General features: G+C 45.2%; 1 protein-coding gene across 2 annotated transcripts in view; it reads left to right on the top strand.

Annotated features, from left to right (window-relative positions):
* The first annotated feature begins 335 nt into the window (after nucleotides 1–335).
* Nucleotides 336–24,597, top strand: part of efna5b (ephrin-A5b) — a 98,175-nt gene continuing 73,913 nt past the window's right edge. For both annotated transcript variants that reach the window (XM_053421424.1, XM_053421422.1), the window contains exon 1: nucleotides 336–1,507. In XM_053421424.1, the coding sequence (XP_053277399.1) occupies nucleotides 1,383–1,507 (125 nt within the window). In that variant the 5' untranslated portion in view covers nucleotides 336–1,382. The remainder of the gene's footprint in view (nucleotides 1,508–24,597) is intronic.

Raw genomic sequence — 24,597 nt, 5'->3', positions numbered from 1 at the left:
ACTTATCGGACGCATCTGACAGTGCATGGTCTAAAAGCGGGTCCCTGTCCTGTGCGCCCCCCCCCCCCCCCCCCCTGCCCCCTCGCCCCCCCTCGGCTCTACCTCTCAGTAATTGAATTAGCTCGGTTTTAGGCGGCGGGTGGGGTGGGGGTGTGGGGGGGGGGGAGGGGTTTGGCTTTGTTCGAGCGACGCCCATTCAAATAATTCCAAACCAATGGGACCGTCCCCCGCTCCTCCGTAACCAAACCCACTCGCTCAGTCGGCGCTCGGAGGCTGCCTGCTTGTTGCCCCGCACCTTCCTGCGCGTCCCGGCGTTTTAACACCCCCCCCCCCAAAAAAAAATAAGACGCAAGAGAAGAGGAAGACCGCGCGGCGCACACGCACATGGGGGAGAGCGCGAGGTTGCTTCTTTTTTTTCTCCTTCATTCCTGCGCGTCGCACGATGGCTCATATATGAGGAGGACACTTCGGGATGTGGACATACTCGAGTGTCTCCGCGGAGAGAAGCGCATGAGAGAAGGCGACCCCGCGTCCGACTCCTCCGACACCGAGACGGACTCCTCCCCACCTCGGCCGTGACACCTCCCGGTAAACCGCCGAGAGAGACGGATAAGTGTGTTTGTTCCTCCGCGGACGCTGGAGACCGACCCTGACGCCGCCATTCGCCCGCCAGTGACTGATTGTGTGGCTTTAAAAAGTTGCCTGGAGAACATGGACATCTGACGTGCGCCACACGGCGTCATTGGACACATAGGGCCCCTATCTCTCTCCCTCTCTCTCTCTCTCTCTTCATCTCTCGCTCTCTTCTCCATCACATCTCGGACAGGCTCATCCCCTGCGCTTTGGCTTTGGAGTAAGAAGAAGAAGAAGGAGGAGAAGTGTTGAGCAGTTGTCATTCGCCCTGACACGGGCTGCATCCAGGAGCTCTACCTGCAGGAGACCGCTGCCTGTTGTGCCGATGCGCATTCGCTGATCTCTGTATCTTGTGCACGTTCTGTCAGCGCACCTCGGATTTGTCAGAGCTGACATCCCGCATGAAATAAAGCCAATGAATCATCTGGACCCTCGCCCTGCACCCGAGTGAACAAACGCAGTGACGCGTAGCTTTTTTTCCTCCTGAACCCTAAACAAGTGTCATCGCCTGCCCCCCCTTGAATGGTCACAATCTTTTTTTGTGCCATTTTTCCTTTTTTTGCATTTCCCCCCCGAGCCACGCGTCTTGTTTGTCATCTGTGCGCGCGCTCAACCCCGAACTGCGCCAGAGAACAACACACGGCCACATGTGAGCGAGACCCGTCACCTGTCCCGGCTGCAGCGCGCGAGTCCACCGACTGACCGACCCAACACCGGAGAGGAATACGTGCCGAAGTTTCGCTGTAGTGATGCTGCAAGTGGAAATGATCATCGTTGTGTGCCTGGTGCTGTTGATGTGTGTATTCAGCCAGGAGCCCAGCTCCAAAGTGGTGGCGGACCGCTACGCCGTCTTCTGGAACCGGACCAACACCAAGTAAGTGGCCTCGCACACCGGGCAGCTTCACCGCGGAGAGTCGGCGATTTGTCCGTCTCCTCCGCGCGTTCGCGTGGATCACGGGGTTCGCATTGTTTCTCGCTGTGGAGCACATCGGTGTTTATTCTCCGCAGTGAGGGCATAATGCCAGTAGCTGTAGGTAAAGAGCCCGTAGCCGGGGCCAGGAGTGTAAAAGGCGACTTTGTCTTTATTCTGTAAATACGTGGCTGCTCGCATAGCGCGTCCCCCGAGGAGACGATAGATTAGAACCGTGCGTAATGAGGCCTGATCATGTGTTGAGTTTCTTCGCTTTAATCTGAGTCAATACTCCTGAGCCGAGGAAATCCAGCATCTCATTGTGAAACACTCCAGGTACAGAGACAGAGCTGTAAAAGGCTGTAAAAACCCGCAGCGTTATCTTGTGTTGTTTCTCTGCACCGGTGGCTGGATATTTGCACAACCCCACTGGACCCATTAACACCAGAGTCTAACTGGTCTCCACAGGGCCACACGGCAAACACGGCCCACATCAGCACAAAATCCACAAAGTCCATTTACTTTGTAAAAGTGGCCCTTCACTGCCGCACTTCACTCTGCGTAAAAGGCTCAGTGCCTTGATCTGGAAAAAACTTCAGTTGAAGGCGCACGGGCCAAACGTGTAGACCGGTGTGGTGAGCTTCTCTACGTGGGTCTGTGTGTTTGTTGTGTGGATTCATCACCGGAAAAAAGTGTAAATATTACCATCTAGAGCGTAACGTACCAGTCAATATTAAAGGAGCTGCCTCACGAAATTCAGTCCAGTTTCCCTAATGCAATTTACTGTGCTGATACGGCGGTCTCAGCACTTCTAGAAGTATCTGAAGAAGAGATTCATGAATATTACAGAGGCAGAGAATTAGCCTCCATAAAGTGAAACACACTCAAAAGCTGAAGAGGAATATTAAGATGATTTTAGGTGAGAATGTGTCAGTGTTTATGGCCCTTAAAGGAGATCAAGATGATTTTCTGTTCACATTTAATACTTAACACAGTCGTAGAACTGGACTTTTTAAATGAAGAGATGTTCTCTTAAGAACTCGAGCAAATTGTTATAAATTTTGAATGAACGATAAGAATTCAGATATTTCCCAGCCAGTGCGATACATTAGGTTATTTTAAACCGTGCAGCATAATAAAATACATGCATCTGAATACGTGACATTTAAAGCTCAGTGTTGCAAAGTAAAAGAATCCAGGGACATTTGGTTGAATAATAGGCCCCGGATTTATTTGCTAAAACAAAAACCTAAAGAATGCAAATAAATGCTGGAAAATAAAACCCAGTGCAGTGACTGTATAAAACTGAGAGAGGGTGTCGTTAAAGTAAGGGCAGTGGTGGCTGCGCTGTGTGGAAACTGGCGACTAACCCTTTAGAAAGTGGTGAAAACCTTCACTCTGTCGAACACAGCTTCCCTAAAAAGAGTTTCCCTCAATAAACAAGTTTCCTTTATAACTTTTATTGCACTTTAAAAAATACAAATATAGCTTTTCTCAAATAATTGAAATATTTCCAAATGTGGAGGACTTCAAATTGTTGTTTTCACTCCATTATTTATATTAAATCAACGTGAGGAGACTCAGCCAAATTCTGGCAGTAGTAACGTGAAGGTTTGATGTACCCTTGACTCCGAGGGGGGGTCAAGCTAGGGGACCTCGGGCAGAGTTAAAATTTCGAGTTCCTCAGATGTTCTCCCAGCTCCTCTCTGCTCGGACAACAGCCTCGAGTGGCTCAGCGTTCAGCGGGCGTGTTTGTCGACACAGCGTTTCCCACTGAGAGTCCTTCGCGGAGTCAAGACTGTACACGGCCTTGTCCCGGGCTTATTAACTCTAAACACTGCTGCCGGAGTTCACAGAGATCTTTCAGCCTCAAAACTGCCAACGACACTTAGTATTTGTTGAATAAAAACCCTTCAGCTTACACCCTCCGACCGTGCACAAAGCCATTAATAGCGCACGCCAAATTTGTTGTACAACTATTTATATTCAGCTTGAAGTTTGGGGAAAACATGATTTATTGCTTGAAGCGATTAGTGGTCAGGGGTACGAGGAGTGTGAGCGCTCTCCTGGAGTCAGGGCCGGTCTCGCAGGGGTGCAGAGATCCTCGGCGTGATAGACCATAGACCATGACTGTTGTGGTCTGGGTCTCTGCTCCGACTCTACCCCGGCTGTTTATTTATGGAGCGCTTTCTTCAATGGTGGCAAACACAATTTTGAGTTAAATCTTGATTTCCCCTCTTGATAGACCTGCTTCAATTAGAGTGTACTTTTAGTTTTTTGGGAGGGGGCAAAACAGTTTTCACTTGACTAGCTGCTCAGTGAACTTGATCTCTTCCAGATGTGCCGACAAGTTTTCCTAGTGTCAGTGAATTTAGGTAAATCTCAATCTCAGATCTGACACATTAACACTGTGAGACACAGAGAGAGAGAGAGAGAGAGAGAGAGAGCGAGCGAGAGAGAGGAATCAAGAAGTTTGAGACCCACGAGTCTGCGTTCACCGTCTCACTCTCTGTGCGACCCCGGTAAAAGGGGAGAAATAGATAGCTTCCCCGAGCCTCATCTGTTTCTGACGCTCTGACTCGCCCGAGGAAAGGAAACAGGTTTTCACAGAGGCTGTAATGCGGCTAACACCAGTCACTCCGTTCTACTTACTCTAAATAGAGTTTGTCTGACTCTCACCCCTGCAGGGCTGAGGGAACGGAGCCAGAAAGGTAACATAACAGCGGAGAGCAGACCGGGAGAGAGCGAGAGAAGCCAAACGTGTCTTATCGATGACTCAGTTGATAAATATTGAGTCCCTCTCCTCGTGCATTACCGTAGAGAGGCGGGCAGGCCTGCGTCCGCCTTTGTTCCAACTATTTAAACTGTGAACGCCCCTAACCGACACAAAGTTACATGCCAGGTTAAGAGCGTAATGAATTTAAATCAACAATAAGTCATTTGTGAGCAGGTAACTTAAAGGATCATTACAAAAATATTTTTCCCTTTCAATTCTTTCTTGTCGGGATCTGACCAAGGTCATTCAGGGCTTCTTTGGCTTTTTCCGGAAAAAGCCATTAATTGCAGCTTCCACAGACTTTGTTTTAATTGCCCAAACTGAAATATCCATCACACGGAAGTTTGATTTTGTCTGAAATAAAATGTTGATTGTGCCCAAGTGGGATTTCACATCAGATGAAAGTGAATCAGATGAATTTTCATCTAAAAACTGTTTTACAAAAAAAGGGCACATCTCTTTCACTTTTCAGTGGATATCTAACTACAAATAAAAACGTTTAAAAAGCTTAAAAAGTAAAAAAAAAAGGGGAAAATGTAATTGTCTCATCGCACGTTGATCTGTTTTATGAGAACTCATGTGGAGATAGTGTGAAAAAGTTGTAGTCAAAAATAAACGGGTTGGGTAGAAACTCCAGAGGTCACTTCTGACAAAACCCACATGGATGTAGAGACTTGTATAACTTTGATTATAGACATATCAGATTGTTTTTGCTTGTTAATCTCTTATTTGTTTTTCCACTGGTCAGAAATTACAAGCAACCGGTACATTAGTGTGGAATTTTATCGCTCTAAAGTATTATGCCGTGTGTGAGCTGTGCCACAGTTGTTTCTTCTGGGTGTTTGTGTTGTTGTCTGATGTGGGTATAAGGACAGGAGGGGATTTCCTGGCTGTTGATTCTGGCCTCGTTCCGCCTTGTGTTTCACAACTAGTCCAGAAACGTCTTTATTATTCCGAATAACACTTTTATCCTCTACTTTGTTTACTCATCTCTTCAGCGCATCCACACTTTCTCCTCTTCTGCATCTGGTCACAGATTTTCTTGGGGGGTTTTCCATCAACAGTGATATTTTTAGGGTGAGTTGGTGGGAGACATCTTGGAGTTTAATCTGTCCTCAGAGAGTTCCTTTAACTTGAAATACGTTGAGATACAGAGGGACGTCTCTCTCTGTGGACTCTGCTATTGTGCCCACTCTCTTTGCTTGTGAATATTTATTCTAATGAAGAGACGGACGCTCTGATGATGTCTCGGCTATAATGCAGAGGAGACGGCCCTGCCCTTTCTTGTTCCCCGTATCCCTTCTCTCAGCGCTCTCTTTCTCTCTCTCTCTCTCTCCCTCCCACCCTTCTTCTTTATCTCTTCTTCTTCCCTCTGTGTGTTTCTTCTCGCTGGGCTCGGAAAAACAATTAGATATTTCGGGAGTCCCTCCACAGTTGATGGTGAAAAAAGACACGCAGAGGTCAGAGGCACTCTGTGAGCAGCTCGGGGAGGAGGTCACACACACAACAAACACACACACAGACACAAACACACACACACACACGCCCGACGAGGGATAAACGAAGCAGAAAGTTGGCCCGTGAATGACAAACTCGTAACTGGAACTCTCCTTGAAGTGGAAGTTGTTATTAACATAAACAGTTTGGCTTGGGTTGTGATCATGGTAATTGCTCAAGGTGATATAAGTATTTTGCTGCATAATTTGTAGTGCGACAAATAGCCTGGGAAGCATTTTTCTGTCACGCTGCCTTGTGGGTAGTTTTCACAGTTCCCCCTTACAATGCACTGTAACTGGAGGCCTGCACGAAGTAGTTGTGTAGCTGGTATCAAACTTTCTTTTGTTGCAGTCATGTCTTTGTCTGTGCAGGTTTTTGTGTTTGAGCATGCATGCATATGTGTGTGTGTACCCATGGGCATGAAAAGTACCAAATGAGCCATGAGGTCATATAGTGCTTGTTTCCTCTCCTTCAGACTCATATACCAGAATAATTACATCTTTCTCCTTCGGACGTCTCATTATCTGTCACAGACCAGTGGAACGAGAATAAACGTCTCGTCAATCTGTGCTTTTATGTGTGTGTGTGTGTGTGTGTGTGTGTGTTTGTGGGTACGTGTGTGTTGAGGCACGTATGCACGGAGGTGGAGTGGCGCACAACAATCTGACTTTAACAGATGTGAAAATCAGGCTATTACAATATTCAGTCTTATTTTATAATTAAAATGCTGGAAACCTGTAATTTTGAAGATTAAATGTCCATTTGATCTCCAAAGTGGATAGTGTTGCCCCCACGCTAGTCCATTTTTTTTCGACTCTCTCGCTCTAAGCTGTTTTACTCACTCCGCTGCTCTGCCTCTCGTTTTCCTTTCTCCTCCTCCTCCTCCTCTCGGAGTCTGTGGGCTGATTAGTTCCCGTTAATGACCCCTTGCTCTGTCATTCTTTTATGCCCGTGGCACTGGCAAGCAACGAGTGCTGGCCGAGCTGCAGGGACAGCGAGTGCTGTGGGGGGGGGGGGGGGGGGGGGGGGGAAGACACACACACACATGCAGGGACAGCGAGATGCGGAGGATGCAGAGAAACAAACACCCAGGCCCCGGCCCAGAAGAAAAAAAGCAGAAAACTGCAATAATGGTGTTGTGAGACGTAATACTTTTATTAGCTCTAAATGGAACTGTGTTTTCTCACCAGACCTGTAAATGCACTTTCCATTTAAATTAGATTTTTTTTTTCTTTTCCCCATTAACTAGAAAATGAGCCCAGCAGGCAGTAGTCAATGCGTAGTCAATGTGCTTGGCAGAGCAGCTGTTCCTCAGTGCACGGTGGGAGAGGGGGATGACTCTTGGCCGTGACCCTTGTGGAGGTGCTATGTGGCGGACAGAAGCAGCCCTGTCGCCTGGTGGACATGCAGGCGTCTGAGATATGCTCATTATACTGAAGAGAAAAAAAAGCCTTTGACTATAGACATAAAGAGGAGACACTATAAGAATTGCTGGTTATTTATATTATTTTAATGATCTACATGAGTAGTTACTCTGTTATATCTATACATATTTCATCATTTGTTTTAAAATATAGCATTTTTCGGTCCAACAGTGGGGATTTATTAGTTTGCTTTTATAAAAAGGTATATTAATTTTACTCTTGAACAATTGACACAGGGTTTTGACCTCCATTTTGGTGATTAATTTCCCGAACATAATAGAAAAACAACCCCAGTGTTTGCTCATGATTAGATAATATTCCTCAGCCGGACCAAGGTTAACTGAGTTAAAATACCATCATCTATTAGGTTCCCCACTAAAGAGCACGGACAGGATCTCTTATTTTAATGGACAATATTCAACAGCCGATTCATTTCAATAGTGCGTGTTTCCCTCCCTTGTGCTAGGGGGGGGGGACCATGGTTTTAGTGTCCAGGTTTTTGTATTCAGAGTAATCCCTCCAAGGTCAGACGCAGCGCTGAAACTCAGCTATCAGCGGAGCGATCTGTCTTTAGCCCTTCGCTCAGGCCCGCAGCGGAACGCTCCGTATAGCTCGACTTGGAAACAATAAAGTATTAACCAGCTTATGCAACACCCACATGTGAAAAGCTTGATGCAGGACCATGAGAATGATAAAAATAATTTTTCTCTTAGTTGCTCGCTGGACAAACTAGATGCATGTGTTTATTCAGGGACACATATCTTTTCTATCCCGACTCTGGCTGCCTCAGTTTCGCTCTGAATTTCAAAGTTGTGGAAACTTTTTTTTTTTTTCTGTCCTTCCCCAACTGTTTCTTTATTTTTCCTAGAGTTACTCTGTGCCACCCCAGAGCAGCTGTGGGAACATGCCGTCCAAAGTTGTATTTTCGCTGTGATCACTCGAGTAGATTTGTGGTTAATATGAACATAGTAGACAGAGAAGGAAAAAGAGCTATTTTACTGCCAGGTTAATTTGACTCCCATCACAGAACAGGAAAGCCTGTTTCTGTAAGACCCCCCCGACAGGAGCGATTGACAGGAATACAGGATCGCTGCAGGTCCAACCGGGGCCAAGATACCAGATCTAAAAAATCCAGCAGTCGCACATGATACGTCCTCGTTCATGGCTGAAAATGGCGCTACCATATCCGTCTTCAGCTCCTCTGCTCTCCTCTGTAAGATGGAGGCTTGGAAGCAGCTGTTACTGTAGGAGCGCTCGGCTGATCTATCACCCCTGACCAGAAAGTGGCGCTACTGAGAGTGGTCTGATAGCCTCTGTTGCCCTCTGCTCCTCAGGCAAAAGCATTGCAGTCATAGAGAGAAGGCTACATACATTTGCCTGATTTTAAACTATAGCTCCCTCTTTTTTGCGTTGGTTTATTTGACCTCGTTAAACTCATTTACTGTCAAAGTCATATTGGATTTACAGGACCCACACTGGAGCGAGTGGAGGCCAAAACCTGATGGGTTTATTTTCTCTCTCTCTCTCTCTGTCTGTCACTGTTCACGATTTGAGCTGGAAAATGTGACGGGAACGATTGAGACTGTTCGTTTTTTTGTTTTTTTTCTCTTTTGCCAGACACATTTTCCACAGATAATTCCTTTCATGGGAGGCTGGCTTCGGACCTTACACTGTCGTTTTCCTTATTTAACTTGGGGGAGGCTTGCGGGGGAGAGGCTGGATGTTTTTCTAGCTGGGCAGCAGTGTGGAGAATAGATCCCAGAAGAGAACACATCTCCGACTTGTGAATAAAGACCTAATTGACGGCTTGTAGCCTGTTGTAAACGACTCATGAGGTAATTCATCGTCACAGGCGGACGGCGGAGAGACTGGTTTTCCCTTTGGAAGTTTGGAATCCACTGGTTTTATTCCCGAACTTTTATATCTGCAAATAGAAAATTTTAGGGAATCATAAAAATTTGCCAGACATGGTGACATCACCTCCTGACACGTGCGTCGTGAACGGTCTTATATGGCTTCTCGTGTTTTTGTTTGTGTTGGAACAGTCGTCTGAAGGTGGAGTGAATGAAGCCAAAAACACCAATTGATGGCTTGGCCTTGTTTTTAATATGAATGAATGAATTAATAAATACAATCAGACAATGTTGCGTTCGGTTTGTTATATCTACCGTTGTGGTTGGATGTGCTAATAATAAGCTAGCTTCGTTAGCCTGTTTGAATTGACAGTAGAGAAAAATACTAGCAGCCAATACCCCTCCACCTCTCTCCTTCCCCTGAAATGCTGGGCCAGGAGAGTGAAAGGCGGCCATTGTTCTGCCGCCTCTGTCCACTCCACAGCCGAGGCTTAAAGTAATGCATGCGCTTTAAACGGACAGGGGGGGGGGGACAGGGATGGGAGGGCAAAGGAGAGGAGTGAGGGTGAATGGCATGAATGGCGAGGGGGGGGAGAAGGAGAGAGCTCAGCAGAAGTTGTAGTTCGCTTTCAGACAGATAAAAGGGAGGAGAGGAGGACTAGAATGCGAGTGGCAGACACAAGGGGGAGAGGCATGTAGTAGCCAGGGGTGACACACGAAGAAGAGGTGGCGGTTTCTCTCATTTCCAACTCGTCCATCCTCTCTCATCTGCCCCCCCCCCCCCCCTTCCCCGCCATCGTGCTCATCAACCCCCCCTTCCTCCACTTCTGTCCTCTCCAAGGTTTAAAGATGCATGTGTCTCGCTGTCTGTCTCGCCAGCCCCCCCACCCCCACCCCCCTGGCAGTGATTGGTTTATTGGTGCTGGTTCTCCAGGGGACAGACTCTGGGGTCTTCACCCTGAAGAGGTGTTGTCTTTGCAGGCCGTGGGGTTTGGTGACACCGGGGCTATTCTCACCAGAGACCGGATTAAGCCTGCTCAGGTTTAGACCCCTGCTTTGTTTCCTCTGACACTGAAGACTCCCACGCACAGGACCTTGTTTACTCGGGAGCCGCGGTACCAGGTTGCATCTTGGTCTCATCTGCTGTGACCCATTGCACACGTTGCCCTTGAAGGTGAATTTTCCGCTGAGATGCAGGTGTCACAGTTGGAATGCCAGGCTGCGTGTGTGTAATGTAGCGGCTTAATGAAGGGTTTCATTTCAAAATGCTATATATCCTGCCGTAGGGACAAATTGAGCTGCTTTTGTCCTTTCGTCCTCATAAAATGATGCATCTTCTTTCACTGGGATGAATAATGTGGATAATTATGCATGATTGTAGTTCACACAGTCGATATCTCATTTTGAAACAAATCTCTTTGTATTTGTCTTTCGACCCAGCTCGTCTCTCTGGCTGCATCAGTTTGAAGGCAGGGGTTTTAATAAGGCTAAGTGGGAATTTGACCAAAAATGAAATGCCAAATTAAAACTGTTTCTAAATCTATCATACCGTAGATTAAAAAATGTCTCATGTCAAAATTTAAAATGAGCTAAATTGAACTTCAGAGACTCCTTTGGCATGAAAAAGCTCTTCTTTCAGATTTCGTCCCCTGGCTCCACGGCTTTCATTAGACAACAGATGCTTGTCTGATCTGAGCTCTAAGAAGAATCTGTAACCGAGCGGATAATAAATCATGTTTAAAAATGTAGAACACAACTGAATCTGACGTCCTCCGTCCAATCTGGGTTTGATGTTCATGCGAGCGAGTGTTTTGCGTTTGTGGGTACCCATGTTCGTGTGGCTACATGTGGCCGTGTCCATGTGTTTGCTGGCAACTTGTGCACATATACATCTGCTTGGGGATATTTATGTGCATGTGTGTGTGTGTGTGTGTGTGTGTGTGTGTGTGTTAGTGTGTGTATCCCGGACTGACCTCTGCTTCGAGGCCTGCTTTAATGAAACAGCAGAAACCCACACCCTTTACTACAGCAGAGCACAGCACTATTCTTGACCCAATTCTCTGGGAGCGCTTCTCTGGGAGCTGCCTGATAGTTTTCCCATTTTGTAAAGTTGTATTATGTGTGTCTGTGTGTGTGTCTGTGTGTGTGTGTCTATCTGTCTTTGTTTACGGTTTTCCTGTGTGTAACTCTACTGAATGTGTTTTTTTCCCCTGAAGTAAAAAAATGATTGATCCCCAGAACGTGTGATGAATGCCATCTTCACCCTCTCCTCTCATATGAGCGCAGCCTTGACTGGTCTGGCTCAGTCTGAACATTATCCCACATAACCGAATATGACACCCCAAACAACATAGTGTGACAAATACACGCAGACATACACACACACACAGACACATACACCACTCTTGTTTGGATAGGGCAGTTCATTATTTCTTTAGCGGGGGTTCACGTTGCAGGAGATGTGGTATTTATTCTGCTTATTTATTTTCTTCCTCTAAATCAGCGAGCAGTGAGCCTTGGAGTGCAGCAGCCTTTGAACCGCGGCCTATCCCATGACTGCAGCCCTGGGTATTAACCCAGAGCCACTGAGAGGCTTAAAAAGCCATCAGCTCATTGTCCGGAGACACAAAAAAAAACCTTCCTCCAAATTCGCCCTCCCCCCATCCTTCTCTTCTCTTTTACTCCTTCCCTCCTTTCTTAAGAATGCTTTGAGCTGGTTTCTGCTGGCATTCATATTAATCAGTTTTAAGGGTCTAATGAGATAAGTGAGACTTAAGGGGAGTCCCCAAAGTGGCCTAAGCCCTCCGGATAAACAGAGGTGATGAGCGCTGCCTGTGGCTACATCCTCAGGAGTGTGTGTTTTTCAACAGCATTGTCATGCAAACAAAACTTTTTAATGTCCCTAATCTTTTGAGAACCAAGACAACCACTACACTACATCGGAGAGGCCATCATAACTTCTCCACGTGTGGCGAGGTGACGGGGAAGTGGTTGATTTTGGTTCTGGGCTGAGAAACTAGCGCGTTTGGGAATTTGACCAGGATCAGATCTGTTCCCTCCCTTTGTCCTAATCCAACCCCCACACCCCAACCAGCTCATGCCCCCTGTTCCTTATCCAGCCAAGTGACCCAGGAATATAGGCCAGTCGGTTTCCTCCCGCTCTTTTGCCCTACGTGCCATATTGTCCTCCTCTTTCTCTCTTTCCCGTCCTTTCTCCTGATACAGGAGACTGTACTGTCCTTGTTCGTGGGTCGGGGGGGGGGGGGGCGGCCCAGCATGCCCACTGTCAGCATTAGGATCATTGTTGTGGCTGCAGCTCTTGACTGACAGTCACCTACACTCTCTGTCTCTTCACCCACTGTTTCTCTGTCTGCTTTCCTTTTCTTATCATCCTTCTTAAAAAACAAACAAGTCTTAACTCCATGATAGAGCTACTGTCTCTCTCTCGCTCTCTGTGTGTTTGTGTGTGTGTGTTAATATGGAAGCCATGTCTGAGTCACTTCTGTTTTATAATGTTAAGAATTATAGACATTTGTAGGGAAAAAACATTAATCAGGCAACTGTAATAAAAGCTACTCAGCAAGGATAAACTTCTTAAAGAAATTAAATTAAGTGTAATCTTCAATAATCTGATAATCAAACCAGTTTTAAAATTACACTGTAAAAGTTTATGCATTATATATATAATGTGCCACGTTGCTGGTTCGGAGAAAACTGAAAATATTTTATCTTCATGCTGTTGGTTGAGCTGTACAGTCAGAAGTGGTGGAGTGGCTGTGAGGCGGGACGAGTTCCTCAGAGTTCACTTTCACCTGCTGTTCTGTTCCTTGGGGCCGCGGGACTCCGCGACCGGAGACATTCCAGCCGGGATTAGAGCGTGCATGGAAAACGGAAGCACAAATAAAAGGGAGTGAAGGAGCTTTCCTTTTGTTCCACAAACGGCTTTTGACCTGGATGTTTAGTGCTTCATGTGCTTTTCACATAAAGAAAAAGTGTTTGGTCCTCATTAGCATTCAGGCATTAGCAAAATATCAAGTAACTATTTTAGAATAAAATAAACATTACACTTTTTATTTTATTAATTCTAAATAAATATTTAACTACAAAGAAATGTCAAATTTGTTTCACAAATTTGCAGCTGCTTTTATACATTTTTGTTATTGTGTTTTGAGAAATTCTGTCAATTGCATTTATTTATTGATCTGTTTTTGTTTCACTCAAAAATATGTAGCGCTTAACAAAACAACTTCTTACAATAAGATGTGATCCAATACTTTTTAACATCTCTTACTAGTTTTTATCCATCTATTACTTTTAACACTAAATAATGTATCTTCAAACTTATTGGATTTGAATTTCAGTTCAGGCATAGAAATTTCAAACTTGCCCTTTTAGCCATTTTTCCTTTTGTGGAAAAGCCTGACAATTTGCACACGTGTGAGTGGTATTACTTCTTATGAGGTTCGGGGCTGAAGTGGATTTTTAGCCTGTGGGAAAAGCGATGCATCATATTTCTCACATTTGCTTAGAGAGCGTGCGCTTGGCTTTGGCTGGAGTGATGAAATATTCATTGTTTGTGATGTCTGAGAAGAGTAGCACTTGCAATCCTTTGCACGCAAATCATGAAAAAATGAAGTGGAGGTGGACGTGTTGTTGAAGGTGATGGAGGTGAAGGTCTGTGACCTTAACTGGAAACATTAAGGATGGCTGACAGGGCGCAGTCCTGCACAGGTTTCCTCTGTGTGAATGTGTGCTCTTATTTGCCTCAGGATTTTATTAAACATTCATTATTTTGGACCGGCTGGATTTCTTTAGACTTTGAATTCCCAGTTTTCTTGTTAACACACTGACAGGTGTCAGTCGCCATGTCTGTGACAGGGACACACCTGTCAACCCGAGTGACATCAGGTTCAAGGCTGCTTTAATAATTCAGGACAGCCACGTGTTTTATCCTGCCTCTCTCCGTCCCCTCCTTCCTCTGGGAAGTAGAGACCTTTCCTTACATTAAAGCCGGGTCAGATTGTGTCTGCTGTCGTACATTAGCGGCCAAGCCTCCCTGCCTGTATCACTGGTAAGAGGAACATGGCACGAAGATGGCTGAATTATTCACACTCATAATCGGCCTTTATGTCCTGCTGCCAAGCCGGGCCTCACTGTTATTCTAGTGCATAATTGATGGTGCTCAGAAGTGGAAAAGTTAGAATAGCAGAAGTAATGCGAAGCGAAAGTGTAGTCAGGCAGCACAAGGAGGGAAAAGGGGGGATTGGCGGGGTAGTGAGTGGGATAGATGGATGGAGGTGGGCCTCTATAGGAGTTTTTACACTGAGCCTGTGTTAGCCTTTACGGGGCTTAGACCCAGATATCGTGAGGATCGCGTGTGTAGGCCAGCCAGACTAGACTGGGGGGGAGAAGAGAGGGGGATAAGAGCGGGATGAAAGGAGGTGGAGGGAGAGGAGATGGGGATCCAGAGTAACAAGGCCTGACGCTGAGCCGGCCCAGAATGTGGTCTGTCCCCCCCACCCCAAAGTTTCTCTGGGGATCCACTGTGGGTACATACATTTTTTAAATTGAATTGAATTTGATTAGAGAGTAAAAAAAAAGTTTATTTTTTATTTTTTATTACTGGGGAACAATGATCACAACTCTTCTGTTAATCTGTTACCGCTTCTGCATTATCACACCTTCACATACTTTATCTATTTTCATTAATACCATTAATTACTTATTATTTTTCACTCTGAGTCAGTTTGTGTGTATTTATGTGTCATTAGTTACTTGTTATCATTTACTATCATTATTCACTGCATTATTTGCATCTGTCATTATGTATTTTATATTTTGATGTAAATGAAAGTTTATTTTAGTCGTTTGTTTAACTGGGGAACAGTGTTTACAACTTATAAAGGGTTCTGTTTGTTATTTGGACCCAGTTCAGTGCTAGCTGCTCCGACACTGGAGACCAGTAAGCCACTGACATGACATAACAACCATGTAAAACAATTATCAATGCAGCCAGCAGAGTCATGCAGTGGTCAGCTCCATTTCAAAAGGAAAGCGAGGTCATGCATCTATTGACAAACTGAGTTAGTTGATGTGACAAAAAAATGCCAAATATTTGATTTTATTACATTATACACAACTTCCGTCCCGTCATCTCTGTGAGTTCCTCTCGCTGAATGGAACACGCCTCCATGGAAGTGAGAACGTCTCAGGTGAAGGTGTTAACACGGCCCCAGGTGGAGCCTATTTAACACCTCTGTGACCCTTAACAAAGCCGCACTAACTGCTGCCTAGCTCTGCCTTTTGTGCTTCATAACAAAGCCCTTTAGCTTCTAATAACACCGCAGCACTGGTAGTGTCAGGAGAAACCTGAGATAAGGTCCACATCAGAGAGCTGGTGGGAACTGTTTAATCCGCTTCTTGAAACCAAACCAATACACAACAGGCAGGGATCATGTTTGGCAAAGTGGCCCGCTTTGATGGAGGGATCGGATGGTGTGAGTGGGAGAAGTGGGGATGAGGAAAAATAGAAAGGCGGCTGAATGCCGGTAGTCTTTCTCTGAGCGGTGAAAGAGAAGAACATCTGGAGAACAATACGTGAGTGCGTGGTGCGCACAAACACACAAACTGAACCTGAGTAGTGTGTTACTCATATTTCTGTTGTGAGTATTTCCCCTTTTAACTACAATAAAAGTATTAATTTAGCTCAACTATTCAGGTTGTTTTTAATCCTACCTAGTCACATATATAACAAAACTACTAATGAACACATTTTCACAGACTTGAAAGTATTTGTTCTTTAACATCCGGTGATTCTCCTTCGTGTAATAGAGTCACCGTCACTTTTGCAATATATTAGAAAGTATCTTTCACCCGAGTCACTACAATGTGGCCGTAAAACCGTCGAGTGGAAACATTAGCAGCGATATGTCTCAGAAACTCATAAAACCAATTTACGAGTGCACTTAGGGCGCGTACACCTACTGGAGCCGTTCTATAAAGATGCAGACAGAGATTGCACCAAACCTGCTCCAATTACCCACGTTTAAAAGTAATAAACCTGGATCGATAAGTGATAGAGGGCCTGTTAATCCCAGACTTACCCGGTTATTTCTAATTTAGACACTCCTCTTCAAACTAAAATCGCAGCTTTTACAAGCTTACCATTGATTTACTTTATTGTTTTCTTCCTATGGGCTAAATGCTGCATTGAACGGTTGTTCGCACCCGTCCTCCAGAAGGGATGTTTCTATCTGTTTGGTAGTGTTTAAATTCTAAAGAGACTCGCCTTTATCTTATTAAAAAATAATTTGCAACGGGCTTAAAGCTTTTTATCGCAGATTGTCTTTTTTAAATGCAATTAAATTAATTTGTTGACATCTCGAATGAAAACAGGTAAAGAAGATTTAGAAACATCAGTGTGAGCTCCATGTGAAACAGAGGGGGAACCCGGTTGTCCAGCAGCAGGATATGTGACTGGGCCAGTACGCCGTTGCCTAGTTAAGCTCATATGCTTATTTATTTACAGCTCGGCTCCGCATGCCGGTGCTGGAATGCTATCGGCACTCGCAGGTATGGATTAGACCCCTCTCCGTCTCACTGTGAAGTTAATTGAGGGAATCCTCCTCCCACGGTGGACCGGGACTGTCTCAGATCCGCCTGCAGACTCAGCTCGCAGAAGCACTCGCAGTTTCACTTTTAATTTGCGATTCCCGACTCCAGTCTGAAGGGACTGCGTCGGATGAATCATTTCTCCGCGACCTTTTTACACGCTTCGTTTGGGACGACACCCCCGCCAGCCCCCCCCCATCGCCTCTAATTTAACGTCATTAATGTGATATAATAGCTTATTACGGTGTCCCTAATTAGATTGCGCAGCGGTAAGATGTGTTATCATTCTGCCCTCCCTTTAATTGCCTCACTTAATGGTTTACTTTTACATATTTACATGGAACTGTGCAGTAAATCTACATGCCTATATGTGTTTATGTGCCGCAGCAAAGCAATAGAATTGCGTTCCTCCTGTCTACAGTGTGATAGATTCAATTTATCCTTAATTAGCGTATTATCAAGGAAAAAGTCTCATCAGGAAATGCCACTGTTAATACCCAGAGAGGGAATTTAGTTTAAATACAAACATGGCTGATGGTGGATGAGCTTCAGTCTTTTTTTTTTCTTTTCGGGAACATTTGTCAGAACCTGTGTTGTTTATGTGCAGCTTTTATGTAAATAGCCAATTAATTAAATGTCACAGAAAAGCTCAGGCACACGTGTGTTTGCTCCCAGTGCTGTGATTTATAAGAATTTCAGGAAAGGCAATTGATCCGTGATTGATGTGGTGTTGTTTGCCTGTCCCAGCTTATCATATGGATTTATGAATAAACACGTGAATTGTTAGAGTATGACTTGTTTATATCTCAGTGGCAATTTCCATTTTTTTTATGTCCGAAAACATTTCTTTGGTACCTACTGAATTATAAGTCAACGTTCCGGGTTGTGTAAATCTTTTATCTCCATGTATCTGCACCCAGAATAATTCCCCTCATTCTGGATTTGTTTTCTCTGCGTCTCTGCCACTCTTTTAATTGTGTATTTTTTCCAGTGTTTTAAAGCCCAGTAATGATTTTATAGCAGGCTGTTTTACGCCAGTGTCCAAACCATGCAGCCCGGGGAAGATTTAGTGTGTTGCCGCTGTTGGGTAGTGAGCTCTAATTGGAAGGTCAGGAGGACGTGTCTCAGAGAAGCAGGAGATCACCCGCGTTCCGCAGATTTAAAGGTTATCCAAACCCACCCGCGGACTTTAAGGTGTAATTTTCCTGTTATTTTATTAGCCATCTGGATAGAGTATATTGCATGACAAATTGATTTAAAAATTGTTTTTTTAAAAGTGGCCTCAAACTTGCCTTTAAGTGACATTTGAATTACGCCATATAAAATAATTTGTCCTTTCGCAAGCGAATAAAAGTGCAAATGTTCTCGTTTCGTTCCATGATTTGTCTGTAATAAAAAAATAAACACTGTATGTAGTGTAATATAATGTACCAAGGGTATTTTAATTTGAAATTTGCCCACAATGCTGTTTTAAAAAATGTAGCCATAAGTAAAATAGTTCTCTCCGTTGCTTCACGACACGAGGAAGATTTTTTTTTTTTCATCCAGTCATGGCGTCTCTCTTAAGAACAGCTGCCTCTGGTCCTGCGTGGCACGCCAGGAGTTAACCACACTGTGGACTTGGCTGGAAGGCTGAGACGTCTGTGCGCCCTGACTCTTGTGTGCACGTCTGAGGGGCTCCGTTTCTGCATTTCGTGCCACAATTCGTGTCTATCGCCAGCCCGTCTCTCACGCTTGCCTGGTCCGGTGTCGTTGATGGGGTCTTGGGTGGAGGGTGGGGTGAGGAGGAGGAGGAGGAGGAGGAGGAGGAGGAGGAGGAAGAAGAGTGGGCTGCCAGTACATAAGTGGTAGATGTCTGGCTTTTGCTGTCGATGTAGGTTGGGGTAGGCTGCAGGTCACGTGCTGGACCCACAAAAAGATCTCCCTGGGTGATTCTTGGCATGCGATGTTTTGAACTCTGCATGGACACACATCCTGTGGACAAACTGCTAAACACACACACACACACACATATACACAACACACAAGCTTTTTGACATTTTGGTGACACAGAAAACCAATGTTTTACTGGCTGTCAACCCGATTGGCTCGGGCATTTCAGAGCTATTGTGTTGCTAGTGCTTTTTGTTCACCTGTCAACACATGTGTGTGTGTGTGTGTGTGTGTGGAGTCAAGTGCGCCTCAGTGCTTTTCCACCCACCCCTGGTAGCCATGCAGTTATCGACAACAGAAGGAAAGGTGAAGTTTCTGCACACAAAGAGGCAGAATGTGCTGAGCAGAGCATCCAGCCACAAAAGGAGAGTGGGCTGAGTCGGGGGTGCGGAGAAAGTAGATGCACCATAAACTGCTCAAGTGAAGCGGCTTGCTGACCGACTCTCCTCTATTTTATTTCTTCCCTTCTCCTTCCTACATCTCTCCATCCGCTGTTTCCTTTTCTTCTCCCCTCTTTTTTATTTGTATTTTTTTTCAAGAGGGCCGTCTGCCATTAAAGTAGTGGGAATTGATTTTTCTCATTCTTTCTTCCCCCCTCCCCCCCCCCCCCTTCCTTTTATTTAATACCCCTCTGCCGTCACCTACCCCTCCGAGTCCAAATCAATACAGTATCTGCATGTACACTGGAATCAAATACAAGCACACACTATCAAAGTGTCACAGTGGGTGTCGGCCATTCTGAAAGACGGCGACCTATTGTTCGTTCATCCTTTTACCTTCTCTCTCTCTCTCCGTATCATGCACTCTGGCTGTGTGTCCCTGCATCGCTCCTCCATCCCCCCCCCCCTCCTTGATTATTTCATCTTGTATCTGTGCCTCCTCGCTCCCGTCCTCTCATCGCAGCTGGGATGTATAATGCAGAGAGGTGAGAAAGTTAAGAGATTGAGAATGCATTTACAGTGTCCCTCTTCTCCTGTGTGTCTCCTCCTCCTCCTCCTCCTCCTCCTCCTCCTCGGGCTGACTTGTAATGAGAGTCTGAATGCGTGTATGTGGGTGTGTTATGTGTGAAAGTAATGAGAGTCATATTGGTTCTTATGGGGTCACTGGGAACGATCACGCACAACAGAGCATGACTCTTGCCATTATAACCCCGCACCCTGTGTAGCTGTTGTGATGTGGCGTGTGTATGTGCATTTGTGTGTGTGTGTATGAGTGTGTGTTTTTTTGTTCAGGTTACACTATAAAGGCACAGCTGACTCTTATCTGCAGTCTGCTCTGCTTTAACCTTCTCTTTGTCCCCAGTCAAGCTTCGTCTAGAGAGGAAACATGAACAGGCGCGAGCATATGTATAGGCCCACAAACATACACACACACACACACACACACACACACACACACACACACACACACAGGCCCATTTATATATCCCTAGCTGTGAGGACACTCGTACTCTGACCTAATTCTAATTCTAACCTTAAAACCAAGTCTTAACCATCAAAAAACCCTTTGAAGAAATGTGGACTAGCCCAAAATGCCCCTGCACTGAAGTTCTTTCCTCACAACCATAGAAAGAAATGTACACACACAAATTCATGCACACACACACACTCACACTCACAGCAAAGCCATCTGTGATGTGGACTGACACACACTTGCAAACACACCGACACTGCTCCATCCCCTGACTACTTGACTATACCCGACTATATATTCAGCAGTTCTGGGGCGCAGCATTGAGAGCTGTCAGGCCCAGTTTGGAGCCCCCATGCTGGGCTTGCTGTTTCCTCGAGCTCCCCTCTCTGATGACAAATGACCTGTGTCTCCACATCAGACACCGGGCGCTGCTGTGGGGGCGGGGTGAGGGAGGGTTTAATAGTGTAAAGTGCCCGGTTCTATGGACTGAATTTTAAAAAGGCACGAGTGGAAGGGAGTAAAGGGGAATAAAAAAAAAAAAAGGAGCCGAGACACGGAGAGAGAGAATGACCCATATCTGTGAGAAATGGACCCTTTAAAGCGACAAGAACCTCATTCACCTTTACCTTCACCGAGTCACCTTTACGTTGTATTACAAAATGCGATATATTTTTTTTTACCATCAGGTATGTAGTCGAAACGTCAGGTTTGATCTCAGCTAAGTACAAATCTAAACACGATTAAATACACACACACCTAATGAACTAAATGAAGCTGTTGCAATTTCCTTGAGGTATTCCTAACAACGAATACAACATGTTCTTGATATTCATTCAGGAAAAATAACTTCAAAATGACTCTGTGGTACTGCAGAGTAATTGAGGCCTATTAGAATAGCTGCTGATTGGAGCCACTATTATTTCGGTGTATTAGGTTGGTGCATGGCCTCTGATTCAGTGCTTGTCGCAGGACGGAGCAGCCCAGGGGGGGGGCCGGTGTGACTAACAGTTCCTCTTTGTTCATGCCAAGGTTTTCATCAGGCCTTCAAGACCTCAATTTTTAAACAGAAATGCCTAATTCATCCCACATGGTTCCCTATTCCTTCTCTCCCTTTCTTCCTTCTTTATGCCTCTGCACCGTCGGCAGCCTCGGCTGGATTTGTTTCGGGGTTTTCTGCCCTTCCCGTTCTCATGAACGCAATATCTCAGGAACACCTCGAGGGAAATTCTTCAAATTTGGCACAAACTTCCACTTGGCCTCAAAGATTAAATGATTAGATTTTGGGGATCCACGGGCAGAGGTCACAGTAACAGAATGTGTACTGGGGTCCTAAATCAAGAAATAATGCACTGATTATGACAAATTTCCAGACAAATGTGTAATTGGGTAAAATTATGAAGTGATGACATTTTATTGCTGCCTTCATATGGAACTTGTGAGCTCATGGTTACGACATGGGAAGCCGTGTACACAGAATTCTCGGCATTCAAGTCGTAAAGTTGTGGGATGCAACGGGCGCCATTATGAACATCACTGTCAGCGTGTAGAGCGCACAGAGCTAGCACGCGTGTAACGCAATACAGGAAATGCAAAGGGGGGGGGGGGGGGATGACAGAACAAAAAGAGGAGGCTGTTGGGAATATCAACATTTTCCTCAGACTAATACAATTCTGAATGGTAGAAAGAAAATATACCAACATGCCAATCCGTCAAAAGATGAACTTCCATGGCCTCTGCCGCACGTCACAACTCGTGAACTCCAAGTTTTCAGAAAACACCAAGGTCTCAGGTTGTGAATGTGCCACGAGAAGTGGGCGTTCGAATGGACTCCTCGCATCAACACGACCTCATCTGAAGGCTGCGTATATCCAAAAGGTGAAAGTTCAACTTCACTTTAACATCATAATGTTCTGCAAAAGCACCTTTCGGCCGTTATTCAACAGCATAACTCAGGAACGGGAGGGGGGGGGGGATTACTGCAATATTTCCTGCGACCTGACTGGCTGGACGAGGCATACAGCTGTAAGGCAGTAACTCAGGCACACACATCGCAGATTACACCTGCACACACATGGCAAAGCCTGAGTGATCATGTACATACAAACACAGACAACACACACATTTACATCCATACACAACTGAAGACCTTCACCCTCGGCTCCTGCTTGGCTGTGCCTCTCCCAGTCAGTCAATGTTAGCATCTTGCTGATTCAGACAGCTGTCACTGCAGCGTCAGCTCTGGGGGCTGTGCCAGACAGACACCAAGCACTGCCATGTAGACGTTATGGTGTGTGTGTGTGTGTGTGTTTGAGGGGGAGAATGCATATGCTATGTGTCTGAGCATGCACCGGTAGTTTAGGTTAATTCACTATATCCTGTATTCAAGCAAAATGTATATTTTAATGCCTTTCTGTGTTATTTCATGAGGCCAGACAGGGTGGCCCTGTGGTTAGAGAGCTGGTGCCATGAGTTGAAGTTGCAGATCTGACAGCCAGTGTTTAGTGTTGAGTGCGTTTGATGCTCTGCTCATTCTTCTCAACTTGCTCAGGATAAAAGCATCAGCTGAATTACCTCACTCTGAGACAGACCGGATGTGACAGCGATTTCACGATAAAACGTCTTTTTTTCTCTGATTTGATTCTGAGGAGGATTCACCTCTGGCATCAACGTCCTGGAACAATCAAGTTAACCCCAAACTTAAAGGGCCAGTTCGCCCAAATCTGATTTCATGTCAATAAAAGGGAGGAACGTGAAATTAGGGTTCAGTCAGTTTTCATAGGCACAATCTCATTAATGTAAAAACTTTCTAGAATAAACAAATGTGCATGGTATTCTATGGGGGATCCAGAGAGACCAATACAAGAATTTCAGAATATTTTTTTTTTTTCAATGCTGTGAAAAATACATTCAATAAAATGTATTTCCAATTTATTTCCATTAAATTAGAAAACAATGTTTTCTATTTTTATAACAGAACCTTTACTTTAAATGTCCATACATGGATGGGTGAGTGTGCAAATACTGACTCTGTATGCATGAGTCATGTGAACGTTTGTGTGTTGTTCTGTTTAGAGAGCAAGTCCCATTGGTGGTTGATGGGTAGAAGCGCAGCTTGGGGTCCTCGGCTCCCGCTGTGTCCTGAGGAGGGGGGGGAGCCGTCCATAGATTAAATACCATCTGTCGATTGTCACTCGACAAACACATGAACACAGAATCACATGCACACACAGACACACGACCCGAATCATAACCTCAATTAGCGCCTTACCCCCTAACCTTAACCAGAACCAAAGAAATGACTTTGTGCCTCATTAGAACCAGACTTTGGTCCCAATGAGGCACTAATGGTCCCGACAGCTTTGGAGCAAAAAAACGTAAAAGGTCTCAGAAAGGTAACGGAAATTAGCATACACACACACACACACACACACACACACACACACACACACACACACACACACACACACACACACACACACACACACACACACACTCTCATTTACACTACTTTATTTATTCCTTTTCTTTCTTCTAAAGGGTTGTTCCTTCGTTCACCTTTGTCGTCACCTTGACCTCTCACCTTCCTTTCTTCTCTTTCTTTCCCCTCATCTGTTTCCCTCCCCGTTGCTGCCGTCTATCTCTTCTATGCCTCTTCTGTTTTTCGATAGTGTATCTGCCCTCGTTCATTTGCTTCTCTCTATTAATCTGCCTCCGTCACTTCTTCATGTCGTCCCTCTCTCTATGCGTCCTTTATCCTCAACTCTTGCCTCACTTCCTCCTTAAATATCTCCCCCCCCCCCCTTCCCTCCCGTCTGTCTAGTTGGAGTCTTTGGGTGTGAAAGACTATCATTAAAGAGATGCCCCCCTCTCCTGCTGGGAGTAATCATCTATGAAAGAGGACACATTAATGTTACCACAGCTAACACTGTTGCCTCTGTGTGTGTGCGTGTGTGTGTGTGTGTGTGTGTGTGTGTGTGTGTGTGTGTGTGTATGTGTGTGCGTGTGTGTGTGTGTGTGTGAGCGTGTGTCTGAGTGGCTCATGATGCCAACATGGCCCACTTTGTTTCAGCCAGCACTCCCTCCTCACACACTCACCAAATCCTCCCTCAAGGACACAGTCACTTGGACCAGACTCTCCTACTCCTCGTACGTGTGTGTGTGTGTGTGTGTGTGTGTGTGTGTGTGTATATGCATATGTCTCAGTCTGTTGCTGATCCCATGACTCTTGCTTTCTCATACCTAGATGAATAGGGCTCATTCTCTACTGAATCACAGACTTGTTTTTTTTTCTTTTCAAATCCTATTTTTGAAATTGGCGTATAATCCGCGGGACCAATTTCACAGGAATTGATGGTGAACTTAAATAAATGTGCACATACTTGAGTGTGACAGAGTGTGGCTGTACCGGTGATGTGTGTAGGCAGGTGTGTATTTTTGTCAGCATGTCGGAGGACAGGCTCTATTTTTGTGCCGGCATTGTTTGTGTTTTATTTGTGTGTGTGTAGTTGTGTGTGTTGCACCTCTGTGTTTCATCCTGCCTCCTGGGGC

This window comes from Pleuronectes platessa, chromosome 4, assembly GCF_947347685.1.
Source record: "Pleuronectes platessa chromosome 4, fPlePla1.1, whole genome shotgun sequence".
In the NCBI taxonomy this organism is placed as follows: domain Eukaryota; kingdom Metazoa; phylum Chordata; class Actinopteri; order Pleuronectiformes; family Pleuronectidae; genus Pleuronectes; species Pleuronectes platessa.
This window is presented reverse-complemented; position numbering and strand designations above follow the sequence as displayed.